The following is a 16,864-nucleotide window of genomic DNA, read 5'->3' as shown; positions in this document are numbered from 1 at the left end:
ATGCGTGCAAAGTACACCTCTGCTACAGAGTTGACCTGTGAGGTGACAGAGATGAGCCCATTCTTTTGGTCGACATGGTGCCACCCTGAAACCCACCGCTCGCCTTTGGGGGCCGCAATGAGACAGCCCACTTTTCGGCGACCTGGTGCCGTTTCTTCTGAAACTGCAAAACCATGGAACGGAAGCAATGTAATCTAGGAATCATGTGCTGTAGGAACCTTTTGTTTGTCTCCTCTTCTAGGTAGAGCAGAACGACGCAGTGGTTCTGCAGAAGTACCAGCTTTACGGGTCTGGCATTGTGCATTTCAAAATGGGCCCAAGCACGTCACAAAAGTCCATTCCCACGCTTGAGACGCACGTGCGCTATCACCGCAAGAGGCTAATGGGGCTTGTTTGCTGAGTGATGAAGTTGAGGTCTCTGCCGAAGCACTCCCAAGGCATCATTGCCTGATGTCTTTGAACTTGGCAATCGCCTTAACGATCAGCTGCTCGACAATCGGCTCACTCAGGGAAGCTGTTTTCGAGGGCTGCCGCTGCCGCCATGCGTCTCCTTAGAGGCACGCACTCGTGCCGCACTAGGCCCGCTTTTTCAAGAAACACCTGGTGACACAAGATGCACGCATAGGGCTTCTTCTCCACGTGCGTTATCATGTGATCGATGAGAGACTGCTTGCACAGAAAGTGGCCCCCGCACACCTCGCACGTGAACGCTTTCTTGTGGCTCTTGGCGTGGTTGTCCATGTCTGCCTGGCGGCAAAAGCGTCGCTTGCAGACGTCGCAAGCGAAGGCCCTCGCCCTCGCGTGACTCGCGGCGTGGTTCCGCATGTCGGCGTGACGGCGGAAGCGGCGCTTGCAGACGTCGCACTCAAAACGCTCGTCGTGGGCCGCTTCGTGGGCGACGACGTCTGCGTGGCAGCGAAAGCGCTTGTTGCAGAGCTGGCACTTGAAGCACTGCGCGGTGTGGGCGACCAAGTGATCTTGGCGGGAGAAGCCCCTCTTGCAGACAGGGCACACGTGGGCTGCCCTCTTCGCGTGCATCCTCTCGTGGTTGCTGCAGCTGGTCTGGTCGGCAAAGCGCCTCCAACAAAAGTGGCACGGATAGCGCCTCTGGGTGTGCGTTTTTTCGTGGGCGAGTAGGGAACGTTTAGTGGAAAAGTGCCTCTTGCAGAGACTGCACTCGTGGGGAGGTTCGTTGGCTGCCGGTTGTGCGCTCACGATGACCGGACCCGTCTCGGGAGGTGGCCTTGTGGTGGAGCATTGAGCAGGAGACTGGCGGGCGTGGGGCTCTTCTTCTGCGTGGGTCTGCTGGTGAACTTGATCAGGGCTCCTGCGTAAGTGGGACAGGGTGGATGTGGGAAAGAAAACAGTGAGGGAGGAGGGAGAGAAGCAAGGAGAAAGATGGAGGGTGAGATTGAGAAAGACAGCAAGAGCGAGAAAGAGAGTGAGGGATAAAAGAGAGACAGAACAAGGAGGGAGAAAGACAGGGTGAGAAAGCTGGTGGGAGAGGTGAAGAGGGAGAGAATATAACGAAAGAGGGAAAAGGAGGGAGAGAGTGAGAAAGATGGAGATATAGATAGAGGAAAAGAGGGAGAAAGACAGACAAAAGGTGAGGGAGAGACACAGAGAGCGCCAACAACTGCAATGGAGGAGACGTTTAATGACAGTCGAGGTCACCTTCTGCGACTCACTTAGTAGTGTCACGCAGGCTCAGAAGAAAAACCACCAGGGCTGAATACCCCCCTCCCCTTACCCATGTGCTAGCATGTTCAAGATTTGACGCCATGTGTAATGCCATGAAGTGAGATGATGCACTGAGGAGGATACAGCTGCGTAAATTTCCATTGAAACCTGTCTTTTCATAACAATAGAAACTACAAAAAGAAAGCTAGCTTCAAACAAACTGTCCTCATTGCTTTTCCCAGTATATTTTTTCTATAGTGGAACAAGAAATGTGCAATATGAACCAACGCGCAAGTTCATGTCCTGCACATGAGCGTAGCAGTTCATGGGAAGCGCCAAAAAACTGTCAAGTGGTGACAGGATATAACGGACCACTTGCTGCACTCGTAGAGAAGTTGCTACATTATCCAATCACTGTAACTGAAATCAGCTACAGCGTGTAAGTTGTTACTACTCTTCTGCAAGACATCGGGTCGTAACTGATGACTTCAACATCAACTTTACTCAGCTTACAGAAGAAATGTTTTCAAATGGCTGAGAGAAATATTACTCCACAGCCCACCGGAACTGCCATCTCGCCAGAAGTGACAATGGACTTGTGTTTTGCGAATTTCGTTGCGCATTCGACCTCTTCCAGTGCAGTAGCCGACTGATTTTTCAGACCTGGAGGGGAACGAAAAATAGTTCGAATAAAAGAGCAGTCCGAGAAATCCACGAGTCACAAAAACGAGATTTATTTCATTTAGATAGGACTGAAGAAGTCACGCATGGTTTAGGACAAACCTGATGGTCATGTTCCTGATAAGTCAGCGTCACCTCGTTCCCCCAAAAAAGCGGTGTCTAGAAAAAACACTGCCCTTGTATGTCCCGTTTCCACCTTTTGATATCGCTTCTGCCACAGACTACACGCAAAATTATGGCCTCCAAGGTCAAAAGTTCGTAATCTCGGCGGGAGCCAAGCCAATCACCATACATTTTAAGGCTAGCCACGTGGCTTAAGATTCAAAATCGTGTCGTATGGAATCGCACCGTTGCTATGTCGCGGAAAATTTTGTCTGGGAAATGGAACTTTTGGCTTTATTTTGTCCGAAATATCCGCTGTTCATCTATCTACATTGCTCCTACAGGACAACTGGCGGTTCCTCGGGAAGGTCCGGCATATCCAGCAAGTCTGAATTTTTGGAGTCCGAAAAAACGGTCGGCTACTGTACGCCAGAATCAAGCTTGAGCAGTCACATCCCCACATTTGCAGTTGTACTAACTCATTTACGTGTAGAGAACGGCGGCAATGCAGTGTGAGCCACAAACAACCACAGTACACCTTAAAACAGTTGCCACGTCTGCTTTACCTCACGGCACGCAGCCAACCAATCTGTGCTCAGGGGAGCAGCGCACACAAATACTGAGGCCAGACGGCTCAAAAACACAAAAGGTCCTCTGATATCATGCAATGTAAGATGCTGCACTTACAGCGTGCACCCATGTAGGCCAGATGCAAATTTTCGAAACAAATCTCCTGCTAGGCTTCATGACTAGTCTGCTCAACTCCCATTGTGTCAGTCATTGAGCAGCCAAATGGATTGTGGCGGAGCAGATGTGCCATTTTCAGGGTTTAGCTGCCAGCGAAAATTAGGATTGCGTTTACGTCGAGCCAGGGTTCTCCCAGTGGTGGGCAACGGTGAAAATGCTGCCCACTGCCTTCGGTAGGCAGACAACGGCCCAGAGTGACTTGTTCGAAATGCACGTCTGAGGGACTCAAAACGGCCACTGTGCGAAAGCAATGCAAGCGGCAGCGGGATGCCCCTCCCACCATCTGGTTACAAGGAAAGGAGTATCAACGAGTGGCTTTGAAGTCTCCAACTGCCAGCTACGTCCAAATGTGGAGTCAATGCGTGCACCTGTCACTTTATTATTTTAAGATCTTCCCCTTTTCGTCATGCTGCGGCACCACAATGCCCAGTATTTGACAAGAGTTGCTTGATTTCGCGATGAAAATTTGAAATTCTCGAATTTTATGCCCCCCCCTTCCCCCCCCTTTCTCCCTTATTTTCAATATGCCCACCGCTCAAAAATTCCTGGTGATAACCTGTGAAGAGACCGATCTCCCAAAATCCAACGATACTTTTATCCAGAGATTAAGAAATATACACGATGTTTAGAGCCCCTCACTTTTTGCGGTGGAACATTTCAAATTCTGCGATTCTAGACAGGGGAATCTGCAAAATTCCGCGACAACATTGAAACAGCATAAGCTACATGCGACAGTTAATTTATTAGACACTTCAGACTCCTAACATGCTAGATTTTGTTTACACCTGAAGGAAGCTGTTGTGCCTGAGCATCTGGTGATGCTTTGTGCTTTCTTCATCAAGAGAATGGCGCTTGTGAGGCACGATGTCACCACAGCGACTGAATGACTTTTCTGCGTCAACAGAGTTGATTGGCACCGACAGGTATTTAAGGGTGATGGAAGAAAGTGTTGGAGTCAGGTGTTCCATCCCAGCCCAGAAAGCCAGGACACCAAAATCTTCACCTAGCTTTTCTTGTTTAGAAAGAAATTGTGCCAAGTCCCTGTCACTAGACTTGAGGTCTTGGGCAGACTTCAGGACACCTGCCATTCAGCAGCTAGGGCTATAAATCCAGCAACGGCCCCAAACTCTGATCTCTTCTCTGAGAGACACACAACTTGGTGGGGATCCAAGCACCTCACACTCTTGAAGAACTTCCAAGTGCCAGAGTTCTCCAAGTATACTAGTGCCTTGCTAGCCGCTTTACTCATTGCATCCTTCATTTGTTTGCAATCTGACCAGCCTTGTCGTGTACAATGTTCTCTTTCTGTGGCTATGGCTAAGCCCTTTGATTCAGTTGAAGGCTGCGCCACTTAGCCACTTTTATCATTTGATAAGGTAGGAATACGCAGATGCAACTTTAAATTTTCAACAGTAAAAATATTGCATACAAACAATAGAAACCATTTTGCTATTGCTAATAGAAAATACCACTTTCCCGCCACATTTCACCGAATATATCGTTTTGGGGACGTAGTGCCACGCTTTTAACGGTTTTTTTGGAATTCCGCGAAAACACCTTAATTCCGCGAAAAATTGCGGAATTGCGGAATCGCGGAAAGCTAGGGGCTCTAACGATGTTGCACTTGCCTTCAATCAGCAAATTGAACACACGTGAGCAAGGAACGAACAGACTCTTCATAGAATTTCTAAGTGCAAAATGCCCAAAGCTTTAAAGGGGCACTGACACAAAAATTTTGCAACTTGTTTTTTTTGTTGCGATAAGTAGCTAGTGACCTACTTATAACCTGTAGAAACCTCATTTGCTTCAGCGTGCGACGGTTGTTTAATTAGAGGCATTTTAAATGCGGCCAGTCGCAGTTTCGGTTTCAGCGAGTGCCGCGAAACGATGGATTTTGTGGATTTTGTGTGCACAAAGCTGACCACGTGACCGTCGGAGGGATATCACAGAGCAGAGCCGCCGTAGCACTGTCGAATCCGCATCTACGGCAGTTTCTGCGAATGCCCCCCCGTACTGATCTCGTGAGGCGCTTAATTATAAAGCGACCGTGGATGTGACGCAGGCGCTGCGAGTGCAAATGCTACCGCGGCTAAAGAACGACGCGCGACGCTCGAGACGGTGGGTGGCAAGACGCGCGCTGGGAGCAGCCGCCCGGTCTGCCTACAGGTCCGCCTACAGATGTGTTTGGCTTAGCACTGCGGCGGATATTCGAGTGCCGCTCTCGTAAGCGGTGCAGATGACAATTTTTAATGCAACCCGCCATCGCATCATTAACTCCTTTCTCATGTAAGCCACCATGGTCGGGACTTGGGGGCAATTTCGTGCAGCGGTAACAAGATATCACTCGAGCTACCTGCGTCGGCCTGGGCCACTGCGCGGCCGTGGCCGCCGCCTGCACAGCGACCGTGCGGCTAGCTCAGTGGGCTTTTCGTGCCTCCGGCGCGTTTTCGCATCCAATGGTAATAAACAGTAATAGAAACAGAGTGCCTGGAATCGCTGTAGAACTTTGATCGCGGCCAGCTGCCCCATGAGCTGACGAAATCACGGCGCCTCCGCCGCCAACGATCGGGTCGTTCGTTCTCGAGAGCAGAAGCTCCGCCCTCCGGCCCTCCGATTGGAGCGGCGAGCCGGGCGAGCCGGCCGGCAGTGCGGAAGTGGCAAACACAAACTCGTGACGTGTTTAGATGTTGTTTATTTACACAATATCCTCGGGATGTCGATTGCGCGTGGTCCTCTGCTGACAGGTCGGTTCAGTTTTGCACACTTTAAAATTGATTTTAAATATGTTCTAGGCTGTATTCGCCGCTGATATTTTGCAGATGATGTATATGTGTTCCCACCAATCTATCTCCGAAGTTATCTCGCCTTCAAAATTTTGTGTCAGTGCCCCTGAATCCCTGAATTCAGTGAACCTGAATTCCTGCGCAAAATTAAGGTTAGGAACAAGCACTAATATTTAGTGAGCAACAGAGCAGTGACCGCTGCAGTTAAACTCATTTCATAAGCCGTTACCCATGACCCCCTATCTCAGCACAAGTGTCGCTCACCTTGTAAAGAGTGTTTCTTGTGGCCGTTCGGGTGGCTTCACTGCGTGGCAAAGTCTCCGGCACCTCTCACTGGTGACTCCATCCTCAACGAGTGCGACCTTGGTATCTGAAAAGGTCAGAATGGCAAAACAGGTTCCAGTGTGCCGCCGCTGCTAGCAAATCGTTCAGTCCTGAAAAGCTCGTTTTAAGACACGTCTGGAGGAAATGACAGTGTTACAAGACCACTCGTGGTTTTAGTGTGCAGCACTTTAGTGGTCGGTACAGTGGTTTGGCGGTAGTGGTCATGTCCGCGTAACCGAGCAAGCGAGACACCTACAGTGAACTAGAATGTCTTGATCCAGTGGCGCGAACGGGAGCGCTCTGCCGCGTTCGGCTGAAGCAAAGCGTGTCTACCGCCGCCAGGGGCGCCACTGCGCCTTCTCCGAAAACGGTACCGTGGTTGAACGGGCCGTTGCTTGGGGCGCTCGCCAGGTATTGCCGCTGCCGTTTTTTAGTGTGGTACAGTAATTAATCTTTATGGCAGAAAGATGCTCCCTTTTGTTGTCCCTGCACCTTTCTAGGAACGTTTTGTTGCTTATCAGACCCGTTTGAGCCATCGGGCAACGGCAACAAACAAAGTAGCGCTGTGTCGTCTGCTAGCGGCGCAGACGACACGAGGGGATGTGCGATGCGTTGGCGGCGCTCGGTCGGGCAGACTCTCCGTCTGTTTATGGTCGAGGCCGGCCTTTCATTTTCTGCGTGTTTTACGTTTCCGTGATGTTCCCCTACAGAAGCAAGGGGTATCTAATCGTCAGAAAAATAGTTATTGCGAGTGCTGTCGAATAGAGGTTGGACAGGCGCCGGGTAGCCGCGATGTCAAAACGAAGGACGGACACCTATTCCCTTGCTCCGGGTTGTCACAGTGGTTACCCAGGTGCTCCCAAGGCGTCTTTGTTCGCCGCTCCAATGGACGATGAACTGCGCAAAAAGTGCGAACAAAATTGGGGAAGACTGGACAAACTCTTGACCATCTCTTTAGCCGTCGGTGAGCGCCACTTTGAGCCCGACTGCATATTGCGGCATTAAATCCGCGTAATAAACGGCTGTGAAGTGCGACTTGCACGCGGGAAGCTGTCACTGGCTCCAGGTGCTGTACCTACCATCCTGCCTACTGTGCGTCGAATTCTGTACGGAGCATGCAGGCGGAAGCTGCAAAGAAAAAGGCGGGCAAAAAAAAAAAAAGAGTTCCAGTTTCGGCAGTCAGCAAGAAGCCACGACAAAGCTGAAGAGCCGAAAAAGACGAGGTGCACCAGCCACACCACGAGGCTTCTCTCTCTCCGCAGGGCTCGTCAAATGAAGGAGCAAGTTCTGTGGAATGGGATGCTTTCCCAATTACCCATCTTCAAGAAGTCAAGCTTCCTTCAAAGCTCTGGTGCCGGCTAAATTTTGCCGACGATCGAAACGTTCTTTTCGCTACCACATCGATACGAAGAGAAGAAAAGCTAGAAGTTTTTCACGAGAAATCCGTGCTCTTCTATCCACATGACGACAAAGTGTCGGCGCAAACATTTTTTCGTAGTGTGTTATGCGGAAGCGGTTAAATAGATTCCCCAGCTGTTGCGAACAGTGTGCTGCAAGAAGCTGACAGCAGTTCGGCCTGCAAAGGGTCGTGATGACGGCTACGGGGTTTAGTGATGTATTGCACGTGCTAACGCCGCATTCAGCCCTAAGTGCCTGGGGAAAGCTTCCTCTGAAGGTAATTTGTTCATTGCAAACTTTGCTGCTGAAAAAAATCGGCCGGGTGCTACTGGACGCGTGAATACTGGGTATAATTTGCTTCTGTAAAGTCAAATTCACGAGTAGGTTCATGCCGGGACTTTATTACAGTAAATACAAGAAAAGTAAATCCATTCGTAAAGAATTAAACATAGCAGTTGTCCGCCGGCAGCACATCGAACGCGTACGCTCGTAACGATCATCTGCACAGGTAGCAGACGACACCAAACAACACGATTTATAGCCGTTTCCCTACCGCTCAAACGTGCAGATTTGCAACAAAACGTTCCTAGCAAGGTACGGGGATGCCAGACGCGAGTAGCTTTTTTTTTTTTTTTTGTAAAGGTTAATTACTACCCAACATCGGAACAACGACAGTCATAACAACTGCAGATCGCCTGAAGTACAGCGACTGCCGCGGCGGCGCCTTTCGAAGAGGGCGCAGCAGCGCCACCTGGTGTTTTCTACACAAAAGAGCACACCCCTTCCTCGCCGTTCGCGCCACTAGATCATTCTAGTTCACTATAGAGACACCGAAGGAAGAAGGAAAACGGAGGCGGAGTGTCTGGCGAAAGTGTGAGGGGGAGGGCAGCACACGCTGCTATGGCGTCATCTCCCAGTGTGTCGCCACGGCTCAGTATGTCTCACTGCATCCCCCTCACTTTTGCAGCGCCCTTCCCCTTTTGCCAGTCACTCCTCCTGCATTTGTGGCTCATCTGAACCACATGACGTTTGTGCGGGAGGTTCAAACACAATTTGCAACAACGTGATCGGCAGCAGCGACGCGCTGCAAGATAACGGCAGAGTGGTGCACGCCGCCGTGCATTTGCTAATCATGCGATCTCTTCCTGAGACGCAGCAGCTATGCGTCGTCACCGAGAAGACCACAGTTCGTGCTGTGCACTAACTTCCCACTAGAAACTATAGTAATGTCAGCTACTTTTTTCAATAACATGTGTCATGTCCTGCTCCCAAAACCAGTGCCTAAGTGACGTGTTTCCCAAATGTTTAACGGCAACACGAACTGCAAAGAAGAACTACGGCAAGTGGCAAGCATGTCACATAATCTGTGACAACAGCAGCCAAGTGACACTCCCAGCATGTAAAGAAAAAAAAAAAAAGTGGCGGCCCCCAAACCTGGAGATGCGGCTTCTGTTTGGCAGCCTGCACTTGTGAGGGATGTTGGGTCTGTCTGCGTTGCCTCCTGTGTGCTCCCTGGACAGCCACAATGAACCGCTGCACGAGGAAATAAAACTTCTCAACGTGCACCCCATACAGAAAGAAACCTGCAAAGCAAAGGTACCTTTGTCGGCAGTGCAGACAGCGGCCTGAGGTTGCCGACTTCCGGACATTGCGGTACTGCTTGGTTCACGGTTGCAGGTCATGCCGAAGCATGCGGCAACGGCTGTGCAGTCTGTCACCAATGTCGTCGGCACTGCCCGTTCAGTCACTGGTCAGTGTGGCTACAGACGTAGACTGTCCCAGCTCACGAGGCATCTCAGCCTGGAACTCACGCTACGGAAGTGTGGTATGCAGGGCTCTGTGGTGCAGGCCCCTTTCCCCTGTCGGACATGTTCGAGCCAAACCACTCCTGGCACCCAGTGCAGCCGACAACTTGAGGTAGGCCTACAGAAAATGGAAAGAAAGCTCTTTGTTAGAGGAGAAAGTCAGGATGTTTGCACAATTTTCAACACTGACATGCTACTTGGAGGGGGCAGTAGGAAAAAAAAAAGGCCCGACAGATAACAGGACAGAAAAAGGATGCGGAAAGATGAAATAAAAAGAAACGGGAGTGTTCAGTTTGTGTGAGCAGTTGAGTAAAGCAATCTGAAGGTCTTGGTATCATTCTGAATCATTTCAGTGATGCCGACCTCTTCTAAATAATAAAACAATTCCACTAGTGCGTTGTGTTGAGCTGATGGGGAGGGCCATGGACCGAGAAGCCCTCTTAGAGTGAAAAGCACGCTCTGTCCACACAATCAGCTTCTAAGCTTGCAATTTCATGATGCACACGAACAAGCATATGCACTGCACTAAAACTGCGTTAACTTAAATTCCTAACATCTGAAATCCACTTTCAAATGAGCACAATTTCAACTTGAGACAACAGGCAGAAAATTCCTCTCCACAGGTGGAAGATTGCAGTATGTGCAGGAACCATGCCTTGCGAGCAACTTTTTTTTTAGGTGATGTGCACTTACAAAGGCCTTCATGCTAGAAAGACCAGAAAGTCTTGAATGACAGGCGCCTCTACTTTCAGAATGACAGGCAAATTTAAACATTAATTTGCATGCATTTTACATCACTTGTCACCAAGTTCCTGAGAGGATTGCTTGTTCAGTAGGTTTAAAAAAAAAAGCCTGAAAAGTGCCTCTCCTGTATACTTTGTGCTCGTTGTCCGTGCTTTGAGGAGAACCCAGTAAGTAGAGTATGCAGCAAAAAACCCCTACATTTCTAATGCTTCTGACTAAGCTAAACCTGATATCCAGTTTTAACTTGCTTATCCCATCTCGAGGCTCACCATAGCTGGACAAATGTTAAACGGAGTGAACCTTGAAGCAAACTCTACCACTAGCTGCTTGTGTACTATTAGTACGGGAAGATAAATTGTGCGGATGTTCGTGCTAAAACCTTGGCTTACAGCAAAGCAGCTACGGTAATAGTAGGGCACTGAAATACGAAAAGAGAAGGGAAATCCTTGTATAAAAATTTGACAATTCTGTTGGCCTACGTGGAAGCGTGGCGCACTGTGCAAGTTCTAAGCACGGATAACAAAATGGGTCGTTCTGAATGAAGCTGGTTACTGTCGTTCAAATAAGGAACCCCAAATTTGAGGGAGCAGTTAGTGTATAGTGTAACTCATCTTGATCCAAACTTTATATGTGCCAACCACGCAGAAAGCACCATCTTGGTCTTATAAAGGAAGAGAAACCATATACAGTATTCTAATTCAAGCTCGGCAAAATTACAAAACTCTCCTTCGACATTCACTCTTTTTTAACATGTCAAGACTCGAAAAATTCCCTAATCTGAAGGTTGAAATACCCCTGCAGCGCGGCGGCGTACGATTTGGCGCTGCTTCGGTCACACAACGACAAAAGTTGCGAGGCTGGATTGCGCTTGTATGAATATCTTGTGCATTTAGCTTACAATTGCGCCATACGCAGTGCCTATTCTGTGGACCAGACCCTGCACGGCGCTGCATTCGGGCTCAAGGGGTGCGCACATTATCCCCCCGCTCATCCAGGGCTCACCAACAAGCAGGAACGCCTTTGGCGACTTTTGCAAACGAATATGCTTTCTTGTCGGGCAGTACTCCATCGCATCTATTTAATTGCCTCCTCTGTGGCGCCCCATGGATTCCCAAATCACTGATTTCGCTACATCACAACACAGCATATCTTCGTGTGGTCAACTCGGCGGCGCATTGATGCACGTTGTTTCTGATGGCAACATGACTTGTACCATACTTGTAGGATAGGGAACGCAGAACTAGCGGTAACAAACTACGGATCGGTGTCATCTCGTCGCCGTTTCGCCGGCGAGGGCTCAGCCAACGCCTGCTCAGCACGCCGGCTCACCCTCACCTGGCTCAGGGAAGCAGACAATTCGAAGACGAGTGTTAATAGCTCGACGCTGCACGTGCTGATTTAAATAACCGGCCACGATAACGTATCATAGCATCTACGTTGAGAGAAACCAACTCGGACGCCAAACGCCGAAGCGACCGCACCACAAAAACAAACGCACAAAACAAGCGGATGAAAAGGTCTTTGACACGTGACTTTTACCAGTGACGTCACGACCCCGAATCCTCCCTGTTCTGTGTTCGCGCCAAATTCACGCTCCCGGTTGCAGCCGCATTTATTTTCTTCGTGCACCGAAATGGGCGAAGAGTCGAACAGCGGGTCTTCGTTAGCTTCGGAGGAAGGTTCACCCGACGAGGAGATGTCCAGTTCTAAAAGCGCTGTAGAGCCTTTGAAGGATCCCGGAAACATGGAGCGGATTTTCAGCAGTATGGACGCTTTGCGAAAGGACAAAGTGCTCTGCGACGTCCTTCTGTGCGCCGAAGGCGAAGAGTTCCCGTGTCACAAAGTCGTCCTCGCGTCATGCAGTCCCTACTTTAAGGCAATGTTCACAACTGCGATGGCTGAGAAGGAACAGCACCGGGTGCCCGTAAACAACGTCGGAGCGAGCGAGTTGCGCACGCTCCTGGATTTTGTGTACACGTCGACCGTCGGCATCACCGACACCAACGTTGAGACCTTACTATCCGCGGCCAACTACCTCCAGGTAACTCGACTCAAGGACGCATGCTGCCGCTTCCTCGAGGCCCGCTTGGACGAAACCAACTGTCTGGGTGTCTACCAGCTCGCTGACAGGTGCGCCTGCGCTCACCTCGAAGCCAAGGCTCAAAGACTTGCCTGCAAATATTTTGAGAAAGTGATTTGGCATGAAGAGTTTTTGGAACTTTCGAAAGGTAAACTCGTCGAATTGATTTCTCGGGACCGCCTCAACGTACAGAACGAGGAGCTTCTGTTCAAGGCAGTCTTGACGTGGCTCAGGCACAGTCCCGAAACACGAAAAGAGGGTTTCGAGGAAATCTTCAAGCACGTGCGCTTGCCTCTCATGAACCCCTACTACCTTGCCCACAAGGTTGCGGAAACGCCGGAGGTGATTCAAAACGAGACTTGCTGCAAGTTGCTTGAGGAAGCAAAGATGTTCCACCTGTTGCCGGACAGGCGTCGCGAGTCCAGCCGGCCCTGGACGACTCCTCGGAGCAAATCGTCCATGCTCGAGGCCGCTGTCCTCGTTGGAGGTCACGATCAACTCGAGCCTGTGCGGAATGTGGATTGCTATATTCCCAGCAAAGGCAAGTGGCTTGACCTTGCTCCACTTCGTATGGGAGTGTACAAGCATGGCGTCACAGCCAGCGGTCAGAATTCTCTGTTTGTTGTTGGGGGCGAGCACCGGCGAGTGCAATGCAAGTGCAATGACCCCACATGGATCTTCCACCCGGCCTTGAACTCCTATTGCAAAGCGGCTGCTATGACTTGTAGGAGACGGAATGTGTCCCTTGCGTCAGTTGATGGATGTGTCTACGCCGTGGGAGCTACCGACAATGAACCGGATGTTCCCAGTGTGGAACGATACAATGCGGTCAGCAACCAGTGGGAGCCCGTGAAGGCAATGGACACCAAGCTGGCAACGCCTGCTGTGGCTGCGTCTTTGCAGGGAAAATTGTTTGTTGCAGGCGTTACTGATACGGCAGATGACGAAAGAGTGGGTTGCATTCAGTGCTTTGACCCCGACTCTGACCGCTGGGAAACCGTGAGCTCATCTTTGCCGCCACTGTCCTATTCGTCCCCGTGTGTGCTCAACGGGAAGCTGTACCTTGTCGGTGGCTGGGATTCATGGAAGAGGGAGAGCAGCAGAAGTGTGGTGTGCTTTGACCCTAAAACGTCCACCTGGAACATTTGTGAGCCGATGAAGGAGGGACGTGCGAGTCCTGGAGTGGCTGTCATGGAGAGCAAAATCTTCGTCTTTGGTGGGAGCCCGGACGTGGGCGATGAGCGGCAGGCAGTTGGCACCATGGAGACTTACCACCCAGAAACCAACAAGTGGCTCTGGAGAGGGAAAATGAAAGCGAAACGAAGCTGGTTTGGTTGCACTACATTGAACATTCCGTATTCTATGGCTCATCGACGAAGGGCTTCGAAGTGAAGTGGCGATGGGCAGCTATGTATGGGGCTGAAAACTACAATGAAGGCAGATTAAAGTGGGCCTATTTCGCACTACTCTCCGACTGAAATTTTCCATTGTAAACCTTGTACTGAATCATGCAGGATAGAGTGGGTCCTTAACATCTTCAACGGGACGTGCATGGGCCTATACTGGTACGGTATCTGGGTTACCAGGACCATCCAAATCCCATGAGAAGTTGTGCCAGCGGCGAGAAGGTACATCCAGGCACCCTAGACCGTTCCGTCGATCAGCGCCGTATGATGGGGTGATACGACAAAAACTCGACGAGAGTAACCGCATGCGCACTAAGCGAAGGCCGCTGCTGCCGTCGTCTGCTAGGCTGTTCTAAGAGCCGACAGCCACCCCATACTGCTGTTACCACTCGCTTTCACTTGCCCTCTTCGCCCCGTTAAAGGTGGGTTGGAGAGCAGTGTGATAAGCAAATGAAAAAATCGGGGTGGTTGTCTGCTGTTGGAACAGCCCAGCAGAAGACGATAGCAGCGGCCTTTGCTTACTGCGCATGCGCGCGTTACGCGCTGAGTTTGTCGTATTGCTCCATCATACGGCGCTGATCGACGGTACGGTCGACGCTCCCGTGATAAAAAATTGGGCGGGTGTACATTTGGTGGCTTACGTCTTGCACCAATTTCCTATATGCCTTTGTCATGCTCATGATCATTTTCGCATCTTTTTCCATTATTGCAAGTAGCGTGAAGCTCAGTAAAAGTGCGAGTGAAAATCTCAATTCATGCTAAGAATCTTTTTGCACTATTCCTTTTGAATCCACTATCGCACTTCATTGATAGGCAGTGAGCCCCTAATCATGTACAGCATGCTGTTGATGAACACGTTAATCTCAAAGACTAACGAATGTTGTCTCACTTGTACACTAAATAAGGCGTCGCCATTTAACTTACAGTGGTAAAAAAAAATTAGCCCCACCTTCCCGAAGAGAACGCTGAGTAGATGCGGAGCATCTCGGGGTTCCGTTGTGTTCTTAGTCGAATTTGGGGGACCCACTAACTGACGGGACTGTTGCTTCCATCACACTTCATCGGAAGACTGGAGTGGAGTCAACCGCAGCAAGCGCTGAACTGAACGCGCGCAGCCCCCTACCGGATTTACAGTCAAGGTTGAAGGAGACGAGGGGAGGAGAGATGCGCAAGCGCTGAGCATGTGCCGCGAAAGCAGAAGCGAGATTGCGGGAGAAGTGAAAGCTAAGTGCACGCAGCCGGTACGAGAGAAGTGGCAGAAGTATCGCGCAGCTGTGGGAGAAAGGGAAGGAGGAGAGTTGCGCATGCGCAGTGCGAAAGCGGACGCCGACGCGGGACATGCACAGACTATAAGATGCTCCTCATCTAAAACTTGTGCAGTATCTTGACTGTCAGTATTAGGTCATTGGCATCCTTGTGCTTGGAGGACAAACTGTTGCACGGGCTGCCTATGCTGCCTTGCTGGATGGTGTCAAGGCAAGTGTCTTCAGCACTGTTTCCTGATAAGGCTGAAACCATTAGGACAGCTGACAAAACAAGTGTAAAATAAAATCACGGTGTCCAGGCAACAACCTTGGCGAGGCGTCGACCAGGCCTTTGGAGGATCAACCGGAGTTACAATCAGGAAAGGAGCAACCAAGCGTAGCCATTCACTCAGCCTGAGCATTCACAGGAACACAGCTGCAGTGCTTAAACCCATCGCGGAAGAATGACTTACTTGGTTGCAATGATGGCACACGTGGGTAAAGTTTCGAGATTTTAGAGGTTTACATTTGGGTTTTACACCCCTAGGTTGCCTAGTACGGGTGTGCCGTGGTGAAGGCCCACAAATTATGTGAACGAGTTCCCCGGATGCTAAATTTGGACAGGGAGAGGAAGAAAGGCGTGCACAGTTGCAGTTGAATGCATTTATTTCACATTTTTCTGCCATTAGGCTGCTATGAAGATGACAACAGAATCCTGTAAAAAGAAACTAGAAACAAGTTCTCATATTTCATCACTGCCTTCGACCGTGACACGCTCTACTTTTGGCTCTGTGTCCGAGCCTTGAATTGCTGGCAGCAGCTTGTGGACCCCGCATAAACTTGTTCCACAATTGCCAAAACCCATTGGCAACACCTGCGGTAGTATGCAAATGTGGTGCCACCCAGTTCAGGAGGGAAGTTGACCCCCCCCCCCAGAGGCGAAGGCACCGCCAGAGCTCTGGCAGCTGAATGCAGCCACTGCTCAAGGCCGGCCTGGGCACCGCTGGGTGCCAGGGAACGGTGGCCTTCTTTGCTGCAAAAACACTGAAAACAGAAGAGGGGGGGGAGGTGAGCAGGGTTCGGTTTGTAGCCACCAGAATGTCACTTGCAGCCACCGGGTAAACAGTCTTGCAGTGAAGTAGAGGAATATACTATGAAAATTGGAGGCGCTGCGGAGATAGTCCTTGTCGGAAGCTACGATTGCTGTAGGATCTAGCCACTGATTGCGTGCCTGTTTGAAGTAAGCGGATTGGAGAATCACTAGGGTGGTTTTGAGTATGTGCATAGAAGTACTGCGCATGCTAGTCGATGGGCCCAATTGTTTCCTTGTCAGGAGCAGGGCCACTCGACCTCCCCCCTTTTGGAGTGGCCTGCACATTGGTCTTGCAAACTAAAGAACATTGTGAAAGGAGAAGTTGGTTCGCTGATCTGCGAAGAAAGTGCCTTGCACATGCTTGCACCGCCGCGTGTGAAGGTGGCAACCTTTCTATTCTTCGCTCTTTTACCCTGCCATGGTCTGGTCAGCATGAGAGCTAATTTTTTTTTTCCGGAAATGGTGTTAGGTTTACCAGTCTGTGGATGCCTCAGAATTGTTGCACGACACTTTTCAAGTGGGATGCCTCACAAAATGCGGAACTGTGACACCATGGGCTATCAAAAGAAAACTTTCAATATGACCAGCTGCGGAACATTTTCTTAGTGGGGTGATTCGGGACATGGAAAGGTAAAAAAGACAAGAGGTTGAGATTGGGAGAAAGCATTTTAAGCCGAGTAATACTATTATTTAAAACGTTACATTTTGCACTGAAATTCATGCAGGCAGAGGCAACAATCCCACTCACTGTTCTATTAGGGGAATTCATTTGAATGT

The 16,864-nt window shown here is 50.1% G+C and overlaps 2 protein-coding genes across 5 annotated transcripts; one reads left to right on the top strand and one right to left on the bottom strand.

The window, feature by feature from the left end:
- Positions 1 to 206: 206 nt before the first annotated feature.
- LOC144142392 (uncharacterized) lies at positions 207 to 11,901 on the bottom strand. 4 transcript variants are annotated; one of them, XM_077673879.1, is made up of 5 exons: positions 11,804 to 11,901; positions 9,316 to 9,638; positions 9,150 to 9,248; positions 6,258 to 6,363; positions 207 to 1,327 (listed from the first exon to the last, which is right to left on the bottom strand). In XM_077673879.1, the coding sequence occupies exons 2-5, from the start codon at positions 9,395 to 9,397 to the stop codon at positions 502 to 504; spliced, it is 1,113 nt and encodes a 370-aa protein (XP_077530005.1). In that variant the 5' UTR covers positions 9,398 to 9,638; positions 11,804 to 11,901; the 3' UTR covers positions 207 to 501. The 4 variants fall into 4 exon arrangements, with proteins under 4 accessions (XP_077530005.1, XP_077530003.1, XP_077530004.1 ...); XM_077673877.1 differs by lacking the exon at positions 11,804 to 11,901 and adding an exon at positions 11,600 to 11,792; XM_077673878.1 differs by lacking the exon at positions 11,804 to 11,901 and adding an exon at positions 11,267 to 11,469.
- On the top strand, positions 11,802 to 13,810 carry LOC144142383 (kelch-like protein 12). Its single transcript, XM_077673853.1, has one exon. The coding sequence runs from the start codon at positions 11,898 to 11,900 to the stop codon at positions 13,734 to 13,736; it is 1,839 nt and encodes a 612-aa protein (XP_077529979.1). The 5' UTR covers positions 11,802 to 11,897; the 3' UTR covers positions 13,737 to 13,810.
- The last annotated feature ends 3,054 nt before the right edge of the window (positions 13,811 to 16,864 follow it).

The sequence above is a fragment of the Haemaphysalis longicornis genome, unplaced genomic scaffold (genome assembly GCF_048455015.1).
Source record: "Haemaphysalis longicornis isolate Haplotype H1 unplaced genomic scaffold, Haemaphysalis longicornis Haplotype H1 scaffold_6, whole genome shotgun sequence".
NCBI classification, from domain to species: Eukaryota; Metazoa; Arthropoda; class Arachnida; order Ixodida; family Ixodidae; genus Haemaphysalis; species Haemaphysalis longicornis.
Note: the sequence above shows the minus strand (reverse complement) of the source record. Positions and strands in the feature narration are given on the sequence as shown.